General features: G+C 40.4%; 1 protein-coding gene across 7 annotated transcripts in view; it reads right to left on the bottom strand.

The window, feature by feature from the left end:
- MYO1B (myosin IB) overlaps nucleotides 1–19,209 on the bottom strand; it is a 119,034-nt gene that overhangs the window by 9,063 nt on the left and 90,762 nt on the right. For 3 of the 7 annotated variants that reach the window (XM_030454309.1, XM_030454310.1, XM_030454314.1), the window contains 12 exons: nucleotides 19,062–19,124; nucleotides 18,307–18,507; nucleotides 15,957–16,183; nucleotides 15,104–15,304; nucleotides 13,755–13,848; nucleotides 13,173–13,322; nucleotides 11,064–11,132; nucleotides 8,615–8,701; nucleotides 8,237–8,323; nucleotides 2,275–2,349; nucleotides 1,689–1,823; nucleotides 648–754 (listed from right to left, as the gene is read on the bottom strand). In XM_030454309.1, coding sequence (XP_030310169.1) covers nucleotides 648–754; nucleotides 1,689–1,823; nucleotides 2,275–2,349; nucleotides 8,237–8,323; nucleotides 8,615–8,701; nucleotides 11,064–11,132; nucleotides 13,173–13,322; nucleotides 13,755–13,848; nucleotides 15,104–15,304; nucleotides 15,957–16,183; nucleotides 18,307–18,507; nucleotides 19,062–19,124 — 1,496 coding nt within the window. Of the gene's footprint in view, nucleotides 1–647; nucleotides 755–1,688; nucleotides 1,824–2,274; nucleotides 2,350–5,435; nucleotides 5,523–8,236; nucleotides 8,324–8,614; nucleotides 8,702–11,063; nucleotides 11,133–13,172; nucleotides 13,323–13,754; nucleotides 13,849–15,103; nucleotides 15,305–15,956; nucleotides 16,184–18,306; nucleotides 18,508–19,061; nucleotides 19,125–19,209 lie in introns of all 7 variants that reach the window. The other 4 variants (XM_030454307.1, XM_030454308.1, XM_030454311.1 and 1 more) reach the window with 2 other exon arrangements.

Below are 19,209 nucleotides of genomic sequence, written 5' to 3'. Positions count from 1 at the left end.
CTGATACTAGTACATCGCAGAAAGTAATGACAAGAATTTACCAGGTTTTAAGAACTCAGTGATCTGAGAAACCATAAAACCTTTTAGGAGACTTACAAAAATCTCCAAAGAAAACAGAGAAAAAAATTAATTCTAAAGTGGAAATTAAATTCAAAGCATATTTTGGGGGGGCAAGGAACCTCTCAAAAAGATGCATACCGATGTACCAAGCTCCTAAATTACCCAGTTTGAACACAGGGGAGCTCCCTGGCTGCCAGTGGCACCTGGAGCCATTCAGTTCACTCTACAGGTCCTGGCTGCAGGAACCAACGTGATGGAGACTAAGGGAAAGGGTGAGATTTATGCCTTTCTACAAGGTCTCCAAATTTTTATGATGTGAGCAGGTTCTAGGGGCTAGAACACAAAATGTCATAGCTTCTGGACAGAAGTGCTCAGCGTCACAGCATTAGTGGGATGCAGTGTGTAAGATGGAGGCAAACAGAGGTCAGTTGGCCAGGATTGTAAAGTGAAATGATGGAGAGACATTGTCAAAAAAGCAAAATGCACTTTGCTGCCTAAGACAAGCAGCAAAATCTTGCTTGGTTTCTCAGTTCTAGGTAAGACTATTGAATTTACTGTATGCTCTAAGCAGCAAAACAAATCATTACCTGGCTGGATATAAAGCCTTCTTGTCCTTGAAAAGCTCACTGGCTTCCAGTTTTTCTTCATATATGAGCTTCTGCTGATCTGTGAACTGGTCTCTGTACTTTTTACACTATAAAACATGATTATGTTAAACATATCCCCCCCAAAAAAAATAATTATCCCTCCCAATCTGATTTGAAGCAGCAGCACCACAGCCTCCTGTTTGCTTATTGCTCAAGATGCAAATTCTTTGTGTGCTTCTGAAATGACTCAGTTCCAGCCTACATGCCACTGGAGCACAAGTAGCAAACAGCAGAGGTGGTTTTCTCCTCACTCATTCTAGAGGTTTCTGAATTACACCAAACCCAGTATCTGAAATCTCTCATTTTAAGCACAATCTTCATCTATCAGACTCCAGTCACTGGAAGAGTGTACTCAAAAGCTGCACAGAAACATGTCTAATTCCACGATTCTGGAAGTTTGTGTGAGAAGAGAAAGAACAAAACTCAGGTGAGAGGATGAATTTTGCAGGCTCAGAAGGAAAAATTGTTCTTTGAGAACTCAAAGAAAATAGAGCTCAAAGGCTCAGTAAAACATTTCATCAGCACTTATGCAGCTTCTTGCCCTTCTCTCCATCCAAAGGTCCAAAACAAATTACACTTAGACCAACATTGGAAGAACCAGGTGGAATTTTTCACTTTTGAACTGTGGTTAAGAGCTTGTCCCAGTCCTGGCCATGCACACAAGTATTAGAAGCCAATTAATTATTAAAATTACAAATTAATGGGCAACAGGCAGACTGCTTTACTATGAATTTAAAAGCTGATGGCAGGAAGCAATCTTCTTTCCCTAGCCCCAGAAAGGAGCAGGCAGGATAGTTATTCTTCTTGCAGGCCAAAAAAAAAAAAAAAAAAAAGGAATAAAAGACACACTTCTTCCAAAGAAATAAAACCATCCTGGCTGGAAGAGGAAGAAATACAGCCTAAAAATAGATTCTTCATGAACAAAGCTCCTGGAAATCATGTGATGGGGTTCTGTACAAACCAGACCAGAATGTGTCCTACCCTCCACAAATGGAAAATCCTCTTAAGTTCCTTGTGAGTTGAATCCAAGAAAAGGTAAGGTCTTGCTGGCCAGTTTTTGTCTATTGGTGATAAAGAAGGCATCTTGTTCTTCATTTCCAGGAAGTATTTCTGCATCTGTGTTAAAATGGAAGCAAGATGTTCTATTAATGTTGAAGCACCAGAGTTATTGAAATAAGCAAGGAAAAGCAGATGTGTGATTAAAAGCACAGGTACCAGACTGCAACAACTCAGTTTCAATAACCCTGAAAATGGATTTAAAAAGCCAGGCATACTGAGAAATGCAGATTTAGATGTCATACAAGTGTGGCAAGTGCTTAGTTAGTGTCATTCTCACACCTGCAAAACACTATTTCTATCTTTTCTTTTTAACACCCAAATATTAGGCCTTTCTCTACATGCTTAGCATAGACATTTCCTTACAAAGACCATCAAGGTCATAATACAGCTGCTACTTTTCCTAGAAAATTTTTTAAATACCAAAAATTATCCAAATATATATACCAAATATACATCCAAATATAATATACCAAATATACCCATGTGCTTTGTATGGTTGTATACATACAAGTCTCTGGAGGGTAAATTCATAAATTTTTCTTCCAGCATTGGCTCTGAAGAATTTCCTGTACTCTCTACGGACCTGAAAAGTAAAAAAAAAAACAACCTAAAGTGAATACAAAGAATAAATTTATTTCCACAGGTTCTCTTTTATAAAGCTTTATGTCAGAAAATACTAATAAAAAGCATACAAACATGCAAAGTGTTCCCTGAAATAAGAATATTAATTGGTTACATTCAAAATATATGAACCAGACCATGGACCAAGAGTTACCTTGGATGACCTGAGTACAGTAATTTGCAAATCTAACAGAGAATTTTAAATACCCTCTTCTGAAAAGGCAAGATATTCAAATATTCTTGAATTCACAGCATGAATCCATTTGCTTAGGGCTTTTGCATACAACTGGACTGGAAAAGGTGACAGAGCATCAGAAATATAGATTTTATTGTGTCTGAAGCAACAGTAACACTGAACTGACACTAATTACATAGCTAACTGATTAGCTATTTCTAAATTTTCTCCTTTAAGACTTTTACTACACAGTTTCCTCTAATTAAAAAGTATTATTTTTGTTCAGAGCAGACTTATACTGTCTTTTCAGCCTTCATTCCAAAAGGAAGTTTTTAAGCACTTGCAAACAGCAGAGAGCCAGCACAAAGATTGTATAAATTCACCTTGAGATCTGCTCCCGCAACTTATTCAAAAACAAACAAACAAAAAAAAACCCAAAAAAACCCTGCAAAAAAGTGATCATTGAGAACAATTTCTGCAAGAGCTACTATTTTATATGTGCTTGTTAATGCAGGTTTCAGAGTACTTGTTTTGCCCTTGGTATTTCTCAGTCCTAGTTAGCATGGGACCCAAATTCTCCCTGTCAGAAACCCCAGTTTGGCAGAGTACACAACTGGTTTGCAGGTTTTTTCCTTGAAGCTCATGCTGGCATTAAGTGAGCTGATCCATCCCCCAACAATTTTCCAACTTTGGCACAGCCTGCAACACACCTGTTGGAAGTTTTGAGTAAAAACCAGGGAAAACATTGTGGCTTTGCATAATTTCCCCCAGAGCAAATTTAGTGGTTTTAGCCAACTCCCTCTCTGTTGCTGAGTTCACCCTAACCTGAAAATAAAGAAAAAACCATGGAGGAAAAACCCACATCAGCTTAGAAGGAAGAGTTTGGTTGGCTTATCCTGGCACATTTTCAGCCCCATACTGAGTGTCCTCCATGTTAAGATAAAGCAGTTTGGAAAGCAAAAATCTGTCACCTTTGTGGGATTTAAAAAAAAAACAAAACAACCCACAGATAAATGGGGTTTGCCTAATTACACATCAAAATGCACCAAATTGGACAACATTCAGCTGTCTTCATTCTATGCAAATAGAACACAGGATTTCTTTTTCCTCCTGGCTTTCCCAGAAAAATTGTTCTAGTTCTCATTCCCTGATTTTCTCCAAGGTTTAGTGCTCTCTCATCAGTGCACATTCTTTATTTATTATTTAGGGATGGAAATGAACACACTCAAAGCCACTCCAACCACAGTCATTCCAAATCTCACCCTCTTCTCCTAGGCTCTCTTTAATGATGTTGCTTTGTATTATTCTTCCTGAGCTGGAAGGTGTGCAAATTAATTTGGAATAAAGGGACTATTATATATATATATATATATACATATATATACCCACTCTTTTTATTGGAGCTGCAGGGAAGCTGCAAAGCGAGCACTGAGAAATGCAAGCCATTCCAGAAAAGCCTAAGTCTGGAAATTACCATAAATGCTATTAAAATATTATAATAATAATCATGACTCAAGAATTGATGAGCACTTGTATCAACCTTAAATTTTCACCTCCATGTGTCATGGGGGAAAATACTTTTGCCATCAGACAAATGAGAAATATCTGTGGTAACAGTGATCTCTTGTTCTTATGCAGAAAAATCTTTATGTTTTAGGTGACACAGAAGTGCTATTTGAAAAAAATAAATTAAAAAACCCACAGCATAGACAGGTAGAAACATATCCCTGCTGTAATGTGCCTTAAAGCTCTTGGATTCGCCAGTTTTCATTTAAATGCTGCTGTTTGATATAAAACAGCCTCCGAGTTCTCAGGAGGGACATATTCTTGTTTGAAAATCATAAAACCAGACCCACTTTGGCAGTAGTTCTTAAAGTGTGATTCTGATCTGCAAAACAACTTCTTGAAATGGCTCCTCTGTATTTCCAGCTCTGGTTTCCATGTGGGTAAGGGATTTCTTATAGAGGTACAGATAGATATACAGATACATCCTATTTAATGGTATGTTTTGTAGCTCTTTTGCCCATTTCATCATTCAGAGAGTAAGTGTAAGAACGTGAGAGCTGGGTTTTAATTTGCATTATTAAGGAAATTGTTTCCTTTTATACTTCTGCAGCATAAAAATATTCCTGTTAGGAAAAGGGACACCCAGCCAAACAAAAGTGCTCCAGGTTTCCACAGCTCTTCAGGATTGCACCTGCACGTCTGAAAACTGTGTTCATTTGGGCACAGACCTGAAACACCTCAAGGTGCCATTTTCAGAGTCTATTTACAGAGCAGAATGACATTTTCCCAGATTACAAATGTGTTTTCTTTCGCCAACCAGTCCTTGAAAGTGAGAGATGGAAAATATAAAAAAAACGAACACTTTTCTAGGTCTCAATTTTTCTGGGAATTCACAGCTGCCACCAAGCAGTAGGTAATTGCATACAATGCCATGGCCTGAAAAGTCTTGATGGGAGTGCCAAGACATGATTTGACACCGTGCCCTTGGCTCTGGGGTCAGGGGTCTGATGTGAGCAGCAGGGAGAGTCAACCAGCTCCACCCCCCTTCCCATTCCAACAAGGAGGGGTCACAAAAAGAAAAGACATCCTTGTAATCTCTGACAACGCAGGTCAGGTTTTTAATTCAACACTCACAATCCCTTTTAATCTGGTCTTTGTCTTTCAGCTGAAAACTGAAGTGACAAAACCCACTGATGCCTAAATACGAGGCATTTTCCAGCTTACAGATTTTTCGGTTAAGCCCGCAACGAAGTTCAGCAGCGTTAATTCTGTGCAAAAATCATCCCACCAAACTGCTTATTTATTGTTAGTAAGGTGCCACGCTTTACTGAATTCATGTTGACAGACAGGAGTGTTTGAGAAAATACCTTCAGTCCAAGCCAGTAAGCCCAAATGACTGCAACAGCATGCTTACGCCTAGCCTCCTCCTTCAAGCGTTTCAATTCCCTTCGAGCCTAAAAGGTTCAGATAGTGAACAAAAGAGACAGCCCGATGCAGACAGCACAACCATCAGGGAAAGGCTTCTCCCAAACAGAACAGCCAACTTACAATCAAGGTACAGCAAGATGGAAGGAACAGCATTGAACCTTTAAAACTCAAGGTGTCAGTGGGACTTGGGGGTGAAGGTCAAAAAAGCCTCCACTGCTGCCTCAGGGGCAGGTACAGAGGAGAATTTAGGGTGCCGTGTTATTGGGTATCAGTGATTCCATCTTCTGTGCACACCTTGCAATCAGTGGCAAGTATCTTGTCACTCAGTTCTAAAGGAGAATCCTTTAGAGAATCCTACAGTTGCAGGATGGAAATGATGCACAGGAAAATCGAGACTTGGTAAAATTCCCCTCCCTACTTCCACTGGCAAATGCTTGGACAGAAGAGAATCAACTCTGCAACTGCATATGCAATGTTCAATTACCAGCACTGCACTGAGGGCTTTTGTCCTGTTTGTTGTGGGGTTTTTTCATATTTTCATTTTTTAAAAATTTTCCAGCCTGGTAAATTATGTTAATCCTTACAGAAAGCAGACAAACACCAAACCTACTGCCTTCCCCAGGTACCAAGAGATAGGCACCTACCTACACCTCCTCAATCCCTGCCACTTTGTTTTGCAAAGTGTTCTAAACACAAAGGCCTGTGTGGGCAACTGAACAGCAGCTCCCATTTTCAGAGACACCCTTTAGCCAGTTATCTGATGACAAAAAGTTCAAGTAAAACCCAGACTTCCAGTATTTTAGGGTTGGCAGCTGTAGCAATATATCTGCAGGTGTCAGGTTATACATTGCCAGAAAGACTTGTGCAGCAGCAGCTCCAGCCTGTGCCAGTTATGCTTTTCTGATGGATCTAGAAAGGTTAATTTGCATTAGATGCAGGCTCTGAGAGAGAATATTTTTTCACTCATCTGCTTGGGATAAAAAGCAAGGACAAGCAACAGGGACTCTGCAAAGCAAAGTATTTGTCTGCCTTGTGAAAAGGAAGGAAACTGAGTACTTGAGGTCTACAGCTTGGGAGTTTTGTTGCTGTTTGATTTGGTTTTGGTTTTTATTTTTGGTAAAGAAATGATCTCTCAATATAACTTGAAGAAATTTGTGTTTGAAATATTCCCTTAGAAAGAGATAAAACATCCTACCAATAACAAGTTTTATTTTTTATCAGATACTGCAATTACTTTTCTGATCATAATTCCATTTCTATTATTAATTTCAGCAATATATATATCTATGTTATATTTAGATTATTTATATTTAAAGAGTAAGGAGGCACTTCATCAAATATCTCTGAGCCAATTGATCAAAATGACTACTAAACATATTAAAAATTATCCAAACCTACTAAATAGTTAAATGAGGAGCTCTAACACAGTTAACATTATTATATGTATTGCACTGCTTTCTGGATGTGCCTTTTTTAATTGGAAAGAAAAGTTTAAGCCTAGGAAACTAAGCATCACTTCTGCAGTACTGAACCAGTTTTGGGGGGAAAGAAAATCTAATTAAAAATAAAACAAATTGTCAATGGATTTGATAATTCAAACAAATTAGAGAAATGAGGGGTCTTTAGTTACCTAAATAACAAGCTAGAACTGAAAAGATGCAAAGATCCCTCTTTAGTATGAGGGAAATTCTGTATAGGTTTTTTTTTTTTTATTCCCAGGGTTGCCATTTCATTACAAATCTCAGAGATTTATAACAAAACAGCAAAGGTCATGCTCAGTGTTACACTCCAGAGGTAATTTGAGCACCTTTCTCTCTGGCTGGCAAGATGTCCTGACATTACCCCCCCACATACACCTTAAATAACTGGGAGATGTTTTAAACAATGTATTTAACTGTGGGTTTCAACTAAGGTATGAATTCATTAATTGAAACCAATACATTTTTGACCTCTGGTGAGCAGCATTTCAAATGCTCACATAACCCACAATTGCAGGCTGTGGATTAGCAAGAATCTTTCAGTGGGACTTTGCTTCTGAAAACAAACAGCTGATGCTGAGATTCCTGGGATTTTTCTGGGGCTGTAAGTTTAGAATTGCAAACTAACATCATTTTCAGCTAAAAAAAGATCAGGTCCTAAAACTTTGCTTTCCTTGTATTTACTGACTTTTCCTTACTGGCTCAAAATCACAGCCAGGGAATCAATCATACCAATTAAAACTAAAATTTAGCAAACTTAATAGTGTTGTTTTGACTTGGAAATGAACATTGCCCAGGGTGCAGAATACACAGCCTGGGGAAAATCTCAACTGCTTCACTCAGACAGTGTCACTGAAAGCACTTGTTGGAGGGGGGGGGGGGAAACCACACAAAAAAACCCAACCTCCTTTTCCCCTGCAAACCATGCTTTGCATATTCACACACTGTTAAATGCAGTTCCTAATTTGAGAATCCTGTAGTCTAGTAATTTTTAATCTAGCCTTGTGGCTTGTTAGTGCAAATCACTACTTGGCTGCCATGCAAAGAATTCCCTACTGTATAAAAAAAACAAAACATGATGTACAGAATGTTTTTAGGTGTATTAAGTGTGGCATGAATGGAAATGGAAGGAATCAACGACCATGCTCTATTATTTCAAAGTCAATGGGATTAGTCAATAACTCTCACTATTTACTACTGATTAAGTATGGATATTTCTGGGTAATGAAGGAGGGGGGGCATGTGATATGTGCATGAAGTACCTTATATCCAAGCCAGTAAGCCCAAATAACAGCAATAGCATGTTTATTTCTAGCCTCCTCCTTCAGTCGTCTCAGTTCCCTTCGTGCCTGTGATGCATTTGGAAAGGGGATATAGAAAAGCTTAGGAAAGAAAAGGTTACTGCAAGTCCCCAATGGTGCAAGGAAGGAAGGAAGAAACCATTCCCTGCAAATAGCAATTGTTCAAGCGTAGCCCAGCTTCCCAGATTGCACCAGCTAAAACATGTTAGCAGCAAAGAGAAATATAAAAACCAAGTCTTTTAAGCCACTGAAAAGATTCCCAGATAGCTTTAGCCTGAAGGGCCTTCCTCATTCTATGCAGAGCCAATCATGGGCCAAATATTTTTGCCATTTTCTTACCTGGGTACCATGCCAATAAGCTGCAATTATTGTGGCAGCCTCATTACAACGCTTCTGGTGCTTTAGTTCCCAAAGAAGCCTCCGAGCCTGCAAAAAAAAAAAAAAAAAAAGGAAAGCATTATTTTATTCAAATAAATAATCAGCATCTCTTAACCATTTTACACTCGGGCACTGCAACCTGTAAACCTAGGCAAATCCAAACCACAATCTACAAATCCCCACACAAATACACTCAGTAAATGCTCCATGCCTAAGTTCCCTGTTCCAGGGAGGATTCTGGGCATGTCTGAGAGCTTGGCACTGGCAGTTCAGGGGATTTCAGTTCAAACCTGAGTTTTTCCCCCGGTTTTGCTGCACCACCTGAAACATCTGTGTGTCTGGGTGTACAATGGCACCAGTACTTTTCCTCCACACAGGATGTGTCTTACCCCTTTATTGCTAAAGAATAAATCACAAGCAGATTGCCTGGCTTTAGCTCAGACTTCAGGCTGCTGTCACACCGAGCTTTTATCCACAGCAGTGCTACTGCAAAAGTTGTTCTCCAATGACCAACAGAAGACCATAACTCAAGATGAGATGATGTTTTGATCCAGTTTTCTTCAAATAATGCTCATGGGAAAATACATATACATACATAGTTAGACTGAAAGGGTATCTTTAACTTGTTTAAACAGAATAGTAAAGACAAAGTAAAAAAATCAAGCAAAACAGTAAAATCAAATTACTCTGGCTTCTTGCTGACAAATTTCAAAACTGTCTGGGTAGGAGAGGGCTTTTTACACCTATAGTTAGTAAATGCAGCCTCTTCCTTCCCTGTCTGACAGGAAGGGAACTGACTCCAGAATTAAAGGCACTTCTCCCTTCCCTAAATAGAGAAGAAAGCCACATTGAGTGGGGTGAAGAAAGGTTAATAAGAAAACAGAGGAGCCTGGGGACATTTTTTTCTGAAGCTGGACAGTACGAGTTGCTTTAAGCACTGTGGCTGCTTTCATCAGAGCTCTGAGCCTCATTTTTACTTCTTTACTTCTGAGCCTCTTCTTTACTTCTATTACAGCATCACTCCTGAAGTCTCTCCTTTAGCTGCAAGATTATTCTTTCACAAAGTACAAACCTCTCAGAGAAGAAGCAAATTGGGGCAGAGGAAAAACAGAGATAAAGTACTTGCTCAATACAAGAGCCACATGATTTCACCCCCTCCACTCAGCACACAGAAGAGAATTGAAAACTTAACCCAAGTGACCTAATGCCCAGGTGAACCAAACTTTTAGACTGAGAATGAACAAAATAGAAAGCAGAGTCCTGGCATCTCTAAAATAAATGCCAGCCACAACTTATTTGTTCCAAATGAGTCTAACATTGAAGTTTTCATAAACCTGGTGGCTGAGTCCTGGACCACCCAGCCCTGCCTGGTGAGCACGTACCAACGTTTGCTCTGAACATCAGCCTCCCTCATTCACACTCCAGCCCATGTAAAGAGGGAACCTCTCTCCAAACCATAGAATCATAGAATTGGCTGGGTTGGAAGGGACCTCAGAGATCATCAAGTCCAACCCTTGATCCACTCCCGCTGCAGTTCCCAGCCCATGGCACTGAGTGCCACATCCAGTCTCTTTTTAAATATCTCCAGACACGGAGAATCCACTACTTCCCTGGGCAGCCTATTCCAATGTCTGATCACCCTCTCCAGAAAGAAATTCTTTCTAATCTCCAACCTAAACCTCCCCTGGCACAACTTGAGAACATGCCCTCTTGTCTTGCTGAGAGTTGCCTGGGAAAAGAGCCCAACCCCCCCTGGCTCCAACCTCCTTTCAGGGAGTTGCAGAGAGTGATGAGGTCTCCCCTGAGCCTCCTCTTCTCCAGCCTCAACACCTCCAGCTCCCTCAGCCCTTCCTCACAGGACTTGTGCTGGATCCCTTCACAGCCTCCTTGCTCTTCTCTGGACCTGCTCCAGCACCTCAATCTCCTTCCTGAGCTGAGGGGCCCAGAACTGGACACAGGACTCAAGCTGTGGCCTCCCCAGGGCTGAGCACAGGGGCAGAATCCCTTCCCTGGACCTGCTGGCCACGCTCTTCCTGAGCCAGCCCAGGATGCCATTGGCCTTCTTGTCCACCTGGGCACACTGCTGGCTCCTGTTCAGCTTCCTGGCAATCCAGACTCCCAGGTCCCTTTCTGTCTGGCTGCTCTCAGCCACTCTGTCTCCAGCCTGACCCAGTAGTAGAACATGGTCCCAGCCTTCCATTTTCACTGTCTGCAGTGATTGGGAGCCCAGGTACAAGCACACATCCCAGACTCACCTCTCCTACGGCAAACAGGGGTGATTGACAGCTACAGCTCCATGGGCAGATGGAAATGAAAAGCAGGAGGCTCAGGGAGGGCACTTGGAATGAGTTTTCTGACCTGCTCCTTACCTGTGACCATGCAGACATAGCCTCAGTAACAGAATACTCACCTTCCATCCTCTGATGTAGGACTGCACTATAACAGCTGAACTCTTTATCTTCTGATACTTTTTTTGTTGCTGCATGGGAAAGAAACATCTGATGCTTAGGAAGTAATACTGAAATATTGTATAATAAAACTGTCATTAAGAACCTTTGAAAAGATTATTGAGGACGCAAGCAACTAAATGGAAAAAGTGACCAAATTTTGGCCAAGCAGATCTATCTGAGTGTAGATTCTGTGTTCAGATCAAGGGGAAACAAAACACCCCAACAATGCTGCATGGACACTGCCACTCTGTTTACAGAAACATCAAGCTCATGCTCAGCAGCACAAAAGTGACACAGATTAAATGCTACACAATAACAGCTTTATTTGCCTCCCCACCAACAGAGCAGCACACAAACCACCATAAATGCTCAGGTTTGTTGGCTAAGCTTTTTTACCACCTTTTTATCCTATTACCCACAGTCCTATAGTAACAAATGATAGTAACTTGGGGATAGGGGAAAAAAAACCCCATGGATTCCTGAATGACATGCTGGAGTGTTATCCAAGTAGGCCAGTTTGAACAATAAACTTTCTGGACAGCATTTTCCTTCTAAAAAGCTCAGATCTCCAGTAAACCAGTGGTTAGCTTAATACTGAGTCAGAAAGAGCTGACAGACTTTGCAAGAAGGCTTTGAGACTTTACTCTCAGCCCACTCAAATACAGGGGATAGAGAGAATCCCCCCTAGGACACACAAAGGGTACATTTGTGCCATGACTGATGCCTGCTGTGCCTTGTGTGGGGACAGACAGGGCATCTCCAGCTTCTCCAGCCTTGAGCACAAGCTGTTGTCAAAAAGCTTTGCTCATGGAAGAGATTCCTTATGAAACCTTCCAAATCATAGTGCCTGGCAGTCAGGTTGGGTTGGGAGAATCCCATCTACATGAGGAAATATCTCCAGCATCACACCCAGGGTCTTGCTATGCCTGTATCCTGCCTTCATAGACAATTGTTGCAGTTTCACCAGTGGAACAATAAAGGTCTTACAGTTAAGAAATATGAGATTTGTCACGTATTTGTTTTTATTTCTTTGTACTGGAAGTTGTGCCAGTCAAGCTGTGGCAAACTCCATGTGATTGTGTGAGCTCTTAAGGAAGCCTTATGGGCACTGTGCAACTCTGTAATGATGCTGCTTGTAGGAACTCTGCTTTCAGTCACAGAAGTTCAGAGAGAAGAGTTTTTACAGCACCTATTAACACTTTTCCCAAATTGCTCATACTTCTAATTATCCCAGAACCAAACACTAAAAGCTTCCAGGATGAGAAACAGAAGTGCTTGTCAGCTGAAAACCACTGATTGTCAATCCTCTAACTTTAAGAAACAGTTTTCTACCCATATCATACAGTGTTTCAAACTTCCTGATATTCACACAATAACAAAAATGTTTAAGAATTGTTTTACAGCTCAAAACCAACATTTTTTTAATCATATAAATCAATGTTATTTAGTAACTGCGGAAAATGCAGGAAAGCATCATGCAACAGCAGTGTTTGGTTCATGACAAATAACAATACCCCATCTACAAGAAGATTTTAAACTGGTTTAGAGCTGTATCATAACAGCTACTGAACTAGAAATCTTATGAGCTATAATTAAATTAAATCCCTGGGTTCCTCCCAAGCAGCATTCCTGAGCTCAAATGTAAAGGTTCCAAATAAGGCAAAACTACAAACAGCCTTAGGAATGCCTGAATTCCACAGAATTGCACATGTATATTACTGAACATTTTTAATGCATTAACCATATGTTTTGAGAGTGCTCCAAGTGCCAGGCAGCCCAGCATTTTAGCTGAATGGAAGAGACTTCCCAGCTGGGCCACAAAATCCTGCTCTCCTAAAGCTAAAGGGCTTTGGTGAGCAAGTCCTTAATAGCAATGTCTAAAAACAAGATTTTCTTCCCATTTACAGTACTGAAATACTGACATAAAATTGAATTCTTTCAACACTTCTCCATCCACATCAAGGAAAAACATCACGAGGCTTATATGAAATGTCATATCAAGGTTCTATGAAATAGATAATTAGGCAATAAATGGAAATCCCCCCCATTTAGGAAGGGAATTATCTTACTGAGTATCTCCTGTACCAGGAAGCAATCACAATCTGGCTTTTTTTCATTAACAAGAAGCGTGTGCGACACTTCCAACCTCTATAAATCTTCTCAATGAGAGTGGCCAAGTCCTCCAGCCTCTGCTTCCTCAGGTCTTCCAGTTTGAAGAGCTGGGTGTGAGGTTTTTGAGGGTTTCGTTTGACGGTGGAGGAAAAACAGGAGGAGAGAAAAGACCAAAAAAATCCATAAGCACAGCTATTGTAAGACAAATCTCTTCCTTATTTAAGTCCCTCTTCAGACACCCTCTGGTTTATTCCAGGCAGATAAATCAACAGGGTTTGTGGTAGATACATTGCCACAAGTCAATGAAGGAAAGTTAGATGAAATTCACGTTGACAGATACTGTAAAGTCTTGATCTACACTGATTTTAATGGCTCTAAGCTTAAGAAATGGATTTTTTAATGCTGTATTCCATAGCAATAAATTAAATCACTGTCTCTAAAACAATCTGCAGTAACTAGCTAGTGAATTCTGCAGTGTCTGCCAGGCTATCTTGATGAAAGGTGTCTGGATTTTGCAGGGAAAGAAGTTTTTCACTTACTGTTCTTGGGTTGCGGATGAATATCTTTGATCTGCCAAATGAAAACTCTTCTTCAGGGATTTCCAATTCATTAAACAGCACCTCTACTCCATCCCTAATAAGAAGTAAATGAGCTTATGAAACATGACCCCCAGCTCCTAAGACTTCTTAGTTTACATATTCACAGTTTAATTTATGGAAAGCATATGAAAGCATATTTTAAATTCTTAAATAGTGCTTGACATAAGAAGATTGAAAACTTAACTCATTTTCTCACTGCTGATTTGGCTAAAGGCAAGAGTAGTCACTGTAAAGATTCAGAATAATTTGATGAAAAAGGAGCAAACTTATTTAATATCATCACCAATGACCTATTTTTTTTCTTTTACATCTATAATTTTTTTATTAAAAGAAAAAAAAGAAGAGGAAAAAAGGAAGGGCTCTCACACTTAACATCAAAATGTGAAACAAAGACTGACAAGTCTGACAAATGCTAATGTTCCACACTCTGCATTTTATAAAGGCCAACAATAGAGAAAAAAGAGGAACTGCACAGGACTTTGTGAGGATTATAAAAATACTATTGTTATCAATACTCCACTTCTACTGTTGCCTTGACAACCTAAAGATTTAAATGGTACCTAATGATATTTACATCTTATGAAAGAAATTTAAATCGTGCTACTGGTGGTCAAGTGTGAAAAGAATTGAGCAGCTCATTTGCCTACCCAAGACATCTGTAAAAATATATGTGAGTACTCCACAATAAATGTATGTATTTAATACAACTGATTTGCATTCTTGAAAGATTTTTTTTTTCTTGAAAGGCCAGAGGACAGTTGCATGACTGTCTTCAAGAAAAGGGGTGTTGCTACACTTTGGAAGCTGTTTATTAAAAATAAATGTTCTGCTCACAATTTTAAACCTAATTTTGATTCCACTGCAGTCTCTACCTCTCCCTATTTCTTCCAAATCAGGAAAGGCTGCAATGTATTCTAAAAACCAAGTGCTCTCCTTGCTCACATGCAAAACCCTTTTCATTAGTTGATTAGTTCATCACTCAAATCACCTCCTCTGCCAAGGAACTGCAATTTTTAGCCTACTGAACCGTAGAGATTTCCCAGTAAATGAACCCACCCAACAGCTGGAACAAGACCTTAAGGAACAACATGCAAAGGAGAACACTTGAGCCACAGTAGCTTACTTTTAAATTTACTTTAAAAATACTTGATAATGCATTAGATTAAAACCAAACCAACAAAAACCCAACATGGGGGAGACAGTCAAGGTTCAACCATTCAATCAGTCGTTGATGACTGAAGATTTCAATCACTGGAACAGGACAAGGAATATGACTGATGTTTTCCTACCTGGCTGGCCCTCTCCAGTGGGGCCATGTCTGCTTACACAACATTTTGTACCTTTCCAGGCAAGGTTCATATGCCTGCCTGAAGGCATAACCTGCCCTTCTGACCCGGACGTTCTCCAGAAGACCCAGGTAGCGGATCTGGTGGCACACCAGGGCATCATTGAAGATGTGTGCAGCCTTCTTGTCGTTGGGTTTGATGCACCTGGAGAGGGAAATAAATGGGAACTCTTGTTTGCAGCACCAGGCATGGCAACAGCTATTGCTGTGAGCTTAAATCATACATTGGGAATGGGTTTAGGTTGGATGCTATGAAGTTCTTCAGTATGAGGATGGTGAGACTCTGGAATAAGCTGTCCAGGGAAGTTGTGGATTCCCCCTCCCTGGAGGTGTCTGGAATAGACTGGCCAGGGAAATTGTGGATTCCCCCTCCCTGGAGGTGTCTGGAATAGGTTTCCCAGGGAAAATGTGGATTCCCCCTCCCTGGAGGTGTCTGGAATAGGCTGTCCAGGGAAAACGTGGATTCCCCCTCCCTGGAGGTGTCTGGAATAGGTTTCCCAGGGAAAATGTGGATTCCCCCTCCCTGGAGGTGTCTGGAATAGGCTGCCCAGGCAAGCTGTGGATTGCCCCTCCCTGGAGGTGTTAGAGGTCAGGATGAATGAAGCTTTGAGCAACCTTGCCTAGATAAGAAGTGACCCTGCCCACAGCAGGGAGGTTGGAGTAGATGATCTCTTAGGTCCCTTCCAACCTCTGCCATTCCATGATAGTTTCAATAGTTTATCCTTAAGTATCAAAATTCTTTTAAGAAAAAAAAAACTTCAAACATAAATTCAAAGCTCTGCCAGAGGTGAACTTACCGAATGTAGTTTGGATTTTTTGTCTGAAGATTTTTCATTAGGGTAGCAACAGAAGCCTTGAACTGTGACCCTGCTGTTGGTGGCCTCTTCAGATTGATCTTAGCAGGGTTCCCTTCTGGGAACAGTGCTTTGATAAGAGGGTGACTGGCCTTCCACATGGCCTGGGAGAGGTCACGGTACAGGAGATCATTGTTTTTGTCAACAAATCCTTCCACCTGATACATAACCTGGAGAATACAGAAGTCTCATCAGAGCAGGCTTTGAACTATCAACAGGGACCAGTTCAAAACTGAACAGAGAAATTGGTTTCTCCTTCTTCCTCCCTATCCAAAAAAAAAAAAAAAATTAAGGACATTTCAACCTTTTTTTTTTTTTTTTTTTTTTTTTAAATTTGACATTTGGAAGACTTCTTGCTGGATAAAATTTCTGTGGACACACTTCCTGAGGAAGATGGATTTTCTCACGCTGCTCACAGCTCCTTCTGCTGATCAGTTCTGGCTTCTGAAATGGAAAGAAAAAAACCTTCTTCCACGATAACTCTGACACACCACCACCTGCCAATCCTCCAAACCAAACCTTTTTGGCTGACAACAAGCTTGTCTCCTTCTCTTTTGAATCACAACAACAAAAGGTAGTTTTTCCTATCAAAGTACTAATGCTTACAGTATTTGCCTAACTAAAACAAATCATGAAAGATCACTTCTTGGTATGGCAACAGCACACAGCTATCTCTGCAGATCTCAGGGGACTGCTATTTTAAAGGATTTTTACCAGGAAAACATTCCAATGACAACAAGCATGGATGCAGAGCTCTGACCTGCAGCTGGAGGCACCCAGAGGAACTTCTACACGAAGTTCTCAGATTGCTACTGGCTTTTTTATTTATTGAGGGCAGGGAATTTAGTCTGATTAATTGCGACAAGTAATCTGGCTGGTAATACAGATTCTCCAGCTTCATGACTTCTCGGTTTTGGGTAGATATATAGACAGAACACTGAATAAAACTCATGCTGCCATAGCCATATTTTACACAGCAGCAAGGGACTGGGAACTCAGGTGGCATTTTCCTGACAACCTGTTCAGGTGAACTTGCTTACCCATCACCAAAGGAGAGTCAGACTTTTGCTGTCCAGTGGCTAGATCAAGATGGTCTCAGCTGATAATGGGAAAATAACATTCCTCCCAAAATAGGAGGAACTCACTGGCTGCTCTACTGGGTAAGAGAAGTGCCAGGAACAACTGAAGACCCTCAAGAATTGAAGACCTTGCCTGCTAAGATTCAAGTTGTTTGCAGCCTTTCTTAAAACACTGGGGGATTTTCAATTTACCAAAGAAGCAATCAGGGAAGCATCTAAGTATTAAGCCAAGACTTAGATGTATTGTATTGCTAAGTATTTGCTAAGAATACAAACTATTCTTAGCAAAACAAAGTTCATCAATGGCTCAGAAGCCAGAAGTGTGACATTTCCAGCAGTATTTTGAATGAGCAAATTATGAAGCTGTTCAAAATTGTAAGATTGGGAAAATACTAAATAAACAAGGAAGTATTAAATGGACCTAGCAAAAAGAAACACTTTCCAAACAGTCATTACTCTGTGAAACTGGCAGAGTAATTGACATAATCAGCAGATTCAGTAATGAGGTATACCTTAAACCCCTATGCTTAGTTATAATTTTTAAAATTTTTTTTTCTCTCCTTCTTACAGATTTAATTTCTTTGTTAATTAATAAAAAGTCATCCTGAATTAAACATCAAAAACTACCAGGTCTGTATTTATTTATGCTGCTTATATTGCAAAAAGCAAACACATTTGCAAGCCCACTGTCTAGCTTTCTCTTCCACCTGACAGCACAGGCTGTCCAAATAAACTCAGTTTCTTCAAATGTACAAAAACTCCACTTCCTCATCAGCACAGCTCCAGCTGTGACAAAGAACATGACTCCCAAAATACCTTCCCTACAAATGTGGGTGATTTTTTTTTTTGTCACTCTAAACACCATGTTTATTTCCAGTGACCCAGCATCTCACCACCAAAGCACACAGAACATCTTTCTCCTTTGCTGCAAGGAGCACTGCCCATGATTTCAAGCAGAGCAGCAGCATCTCTGAATACCTTCCAGCCCAAATTCACCAGCCCTGGGTTTAAGACAGAAAAGATTAAGAGTTCTGGACTTTTTTCATCAACTATTGACCCAAGCAATTCTCCTCCATTACTAGAACATCATCTCATGGATGAAGAGCCTCCCCAAGATCTTCACAAAATCTCCCCAAGATCTTCATAAGATCTCCACAAGATCTTCTGGAGGTTCAGCACCCTCCAGACAGTTCCAACCCCCCCTGAGCAGGTACCTTGCCAGCATAATGCTGGATCCTGAAGCAGCTGTGAGGCAAGGAAGTGTCGTTGAGGAACCGGGAGCATTTGCTCATCCTGCTCTCAAAATGCTGGTGAGTGGCACAGACTTGGTTCAGCTTTTCCAAAAAGGTCTCATCAGTAACAGTTCCTGGTCTCAGGCACTCCTCATCTAGCATGGCCAGGATTCCAGTTTGGTTCTGAAGTTTTAAGGCAAGAGATTTAGTGTTGGCTCACATCACATTACCAGCAAGGCACAGAGAGGAGACTGCTCACCCCTCTTTGGCTCCTGCTACCCAGATGTTCTTCAAGACAGCTCAAAGTCTGGCTCTTTTCCTTATCCCCATTTCCAACAGTTTTTTAATATCTGCAATTTTGAAAGACTCCAGCTAAACTGAAAGCCAGTTTAGAGGCAAAACCAGCATCCATTTAAGTAAATTTAGGTTTAAAACTCTTTTCCAGTTCCAAGGAATTTTATGCTATTATGCTGTGCTAAAGCCCATAGGAAGTCCTCTTATTAGACATAAGCATTTCCTATATCTAAAGCCCTCAGCAACAAGTCATGTCATTTATAATGCAGCATGTGATATCTGATTTTAGTGAACTAAACTTCTGCCATACAAAAGAAGAGGACTAATAAAATGTGTGGCTTGTTTTATAAAACCACAGTGAGTGAAAATGCATACAGACCATACAGCTGAATTCAATCCATGTGCTAAAAAATTATTCAGACAGATCCTTGAATATAACTCACATTTTCTATCAGGTCACAAATAATAGCGTTGTTGAAATACTCAATATGAGTCCATTCAATCCCCTATTATAAAAAAAAAATAAATAAAATAAATGCATTAGCAAGACAACAGTGCAGGCAGCTTCTCCTCTTGGCCATTTAAATTATA

Source organism: Calypte anna, chromosome 7 (genome assembly GCF_003957555.1).
Source record: "Calypte anna isolate BGI_N300 chromosome 7, bCalAnn1_v1.p, whole genome shotgun sequence".
NCBI lineage: Eukaryota > Metazoa > Chordata > Aves > Apodiformes > Trochilidae > Calypte > Calypte anna.
The sequence above is the reverse complement of the archived record's forward strand: the minus strand, read 5'-3'. Positions and strand labels throughout refer to the sequence as shown.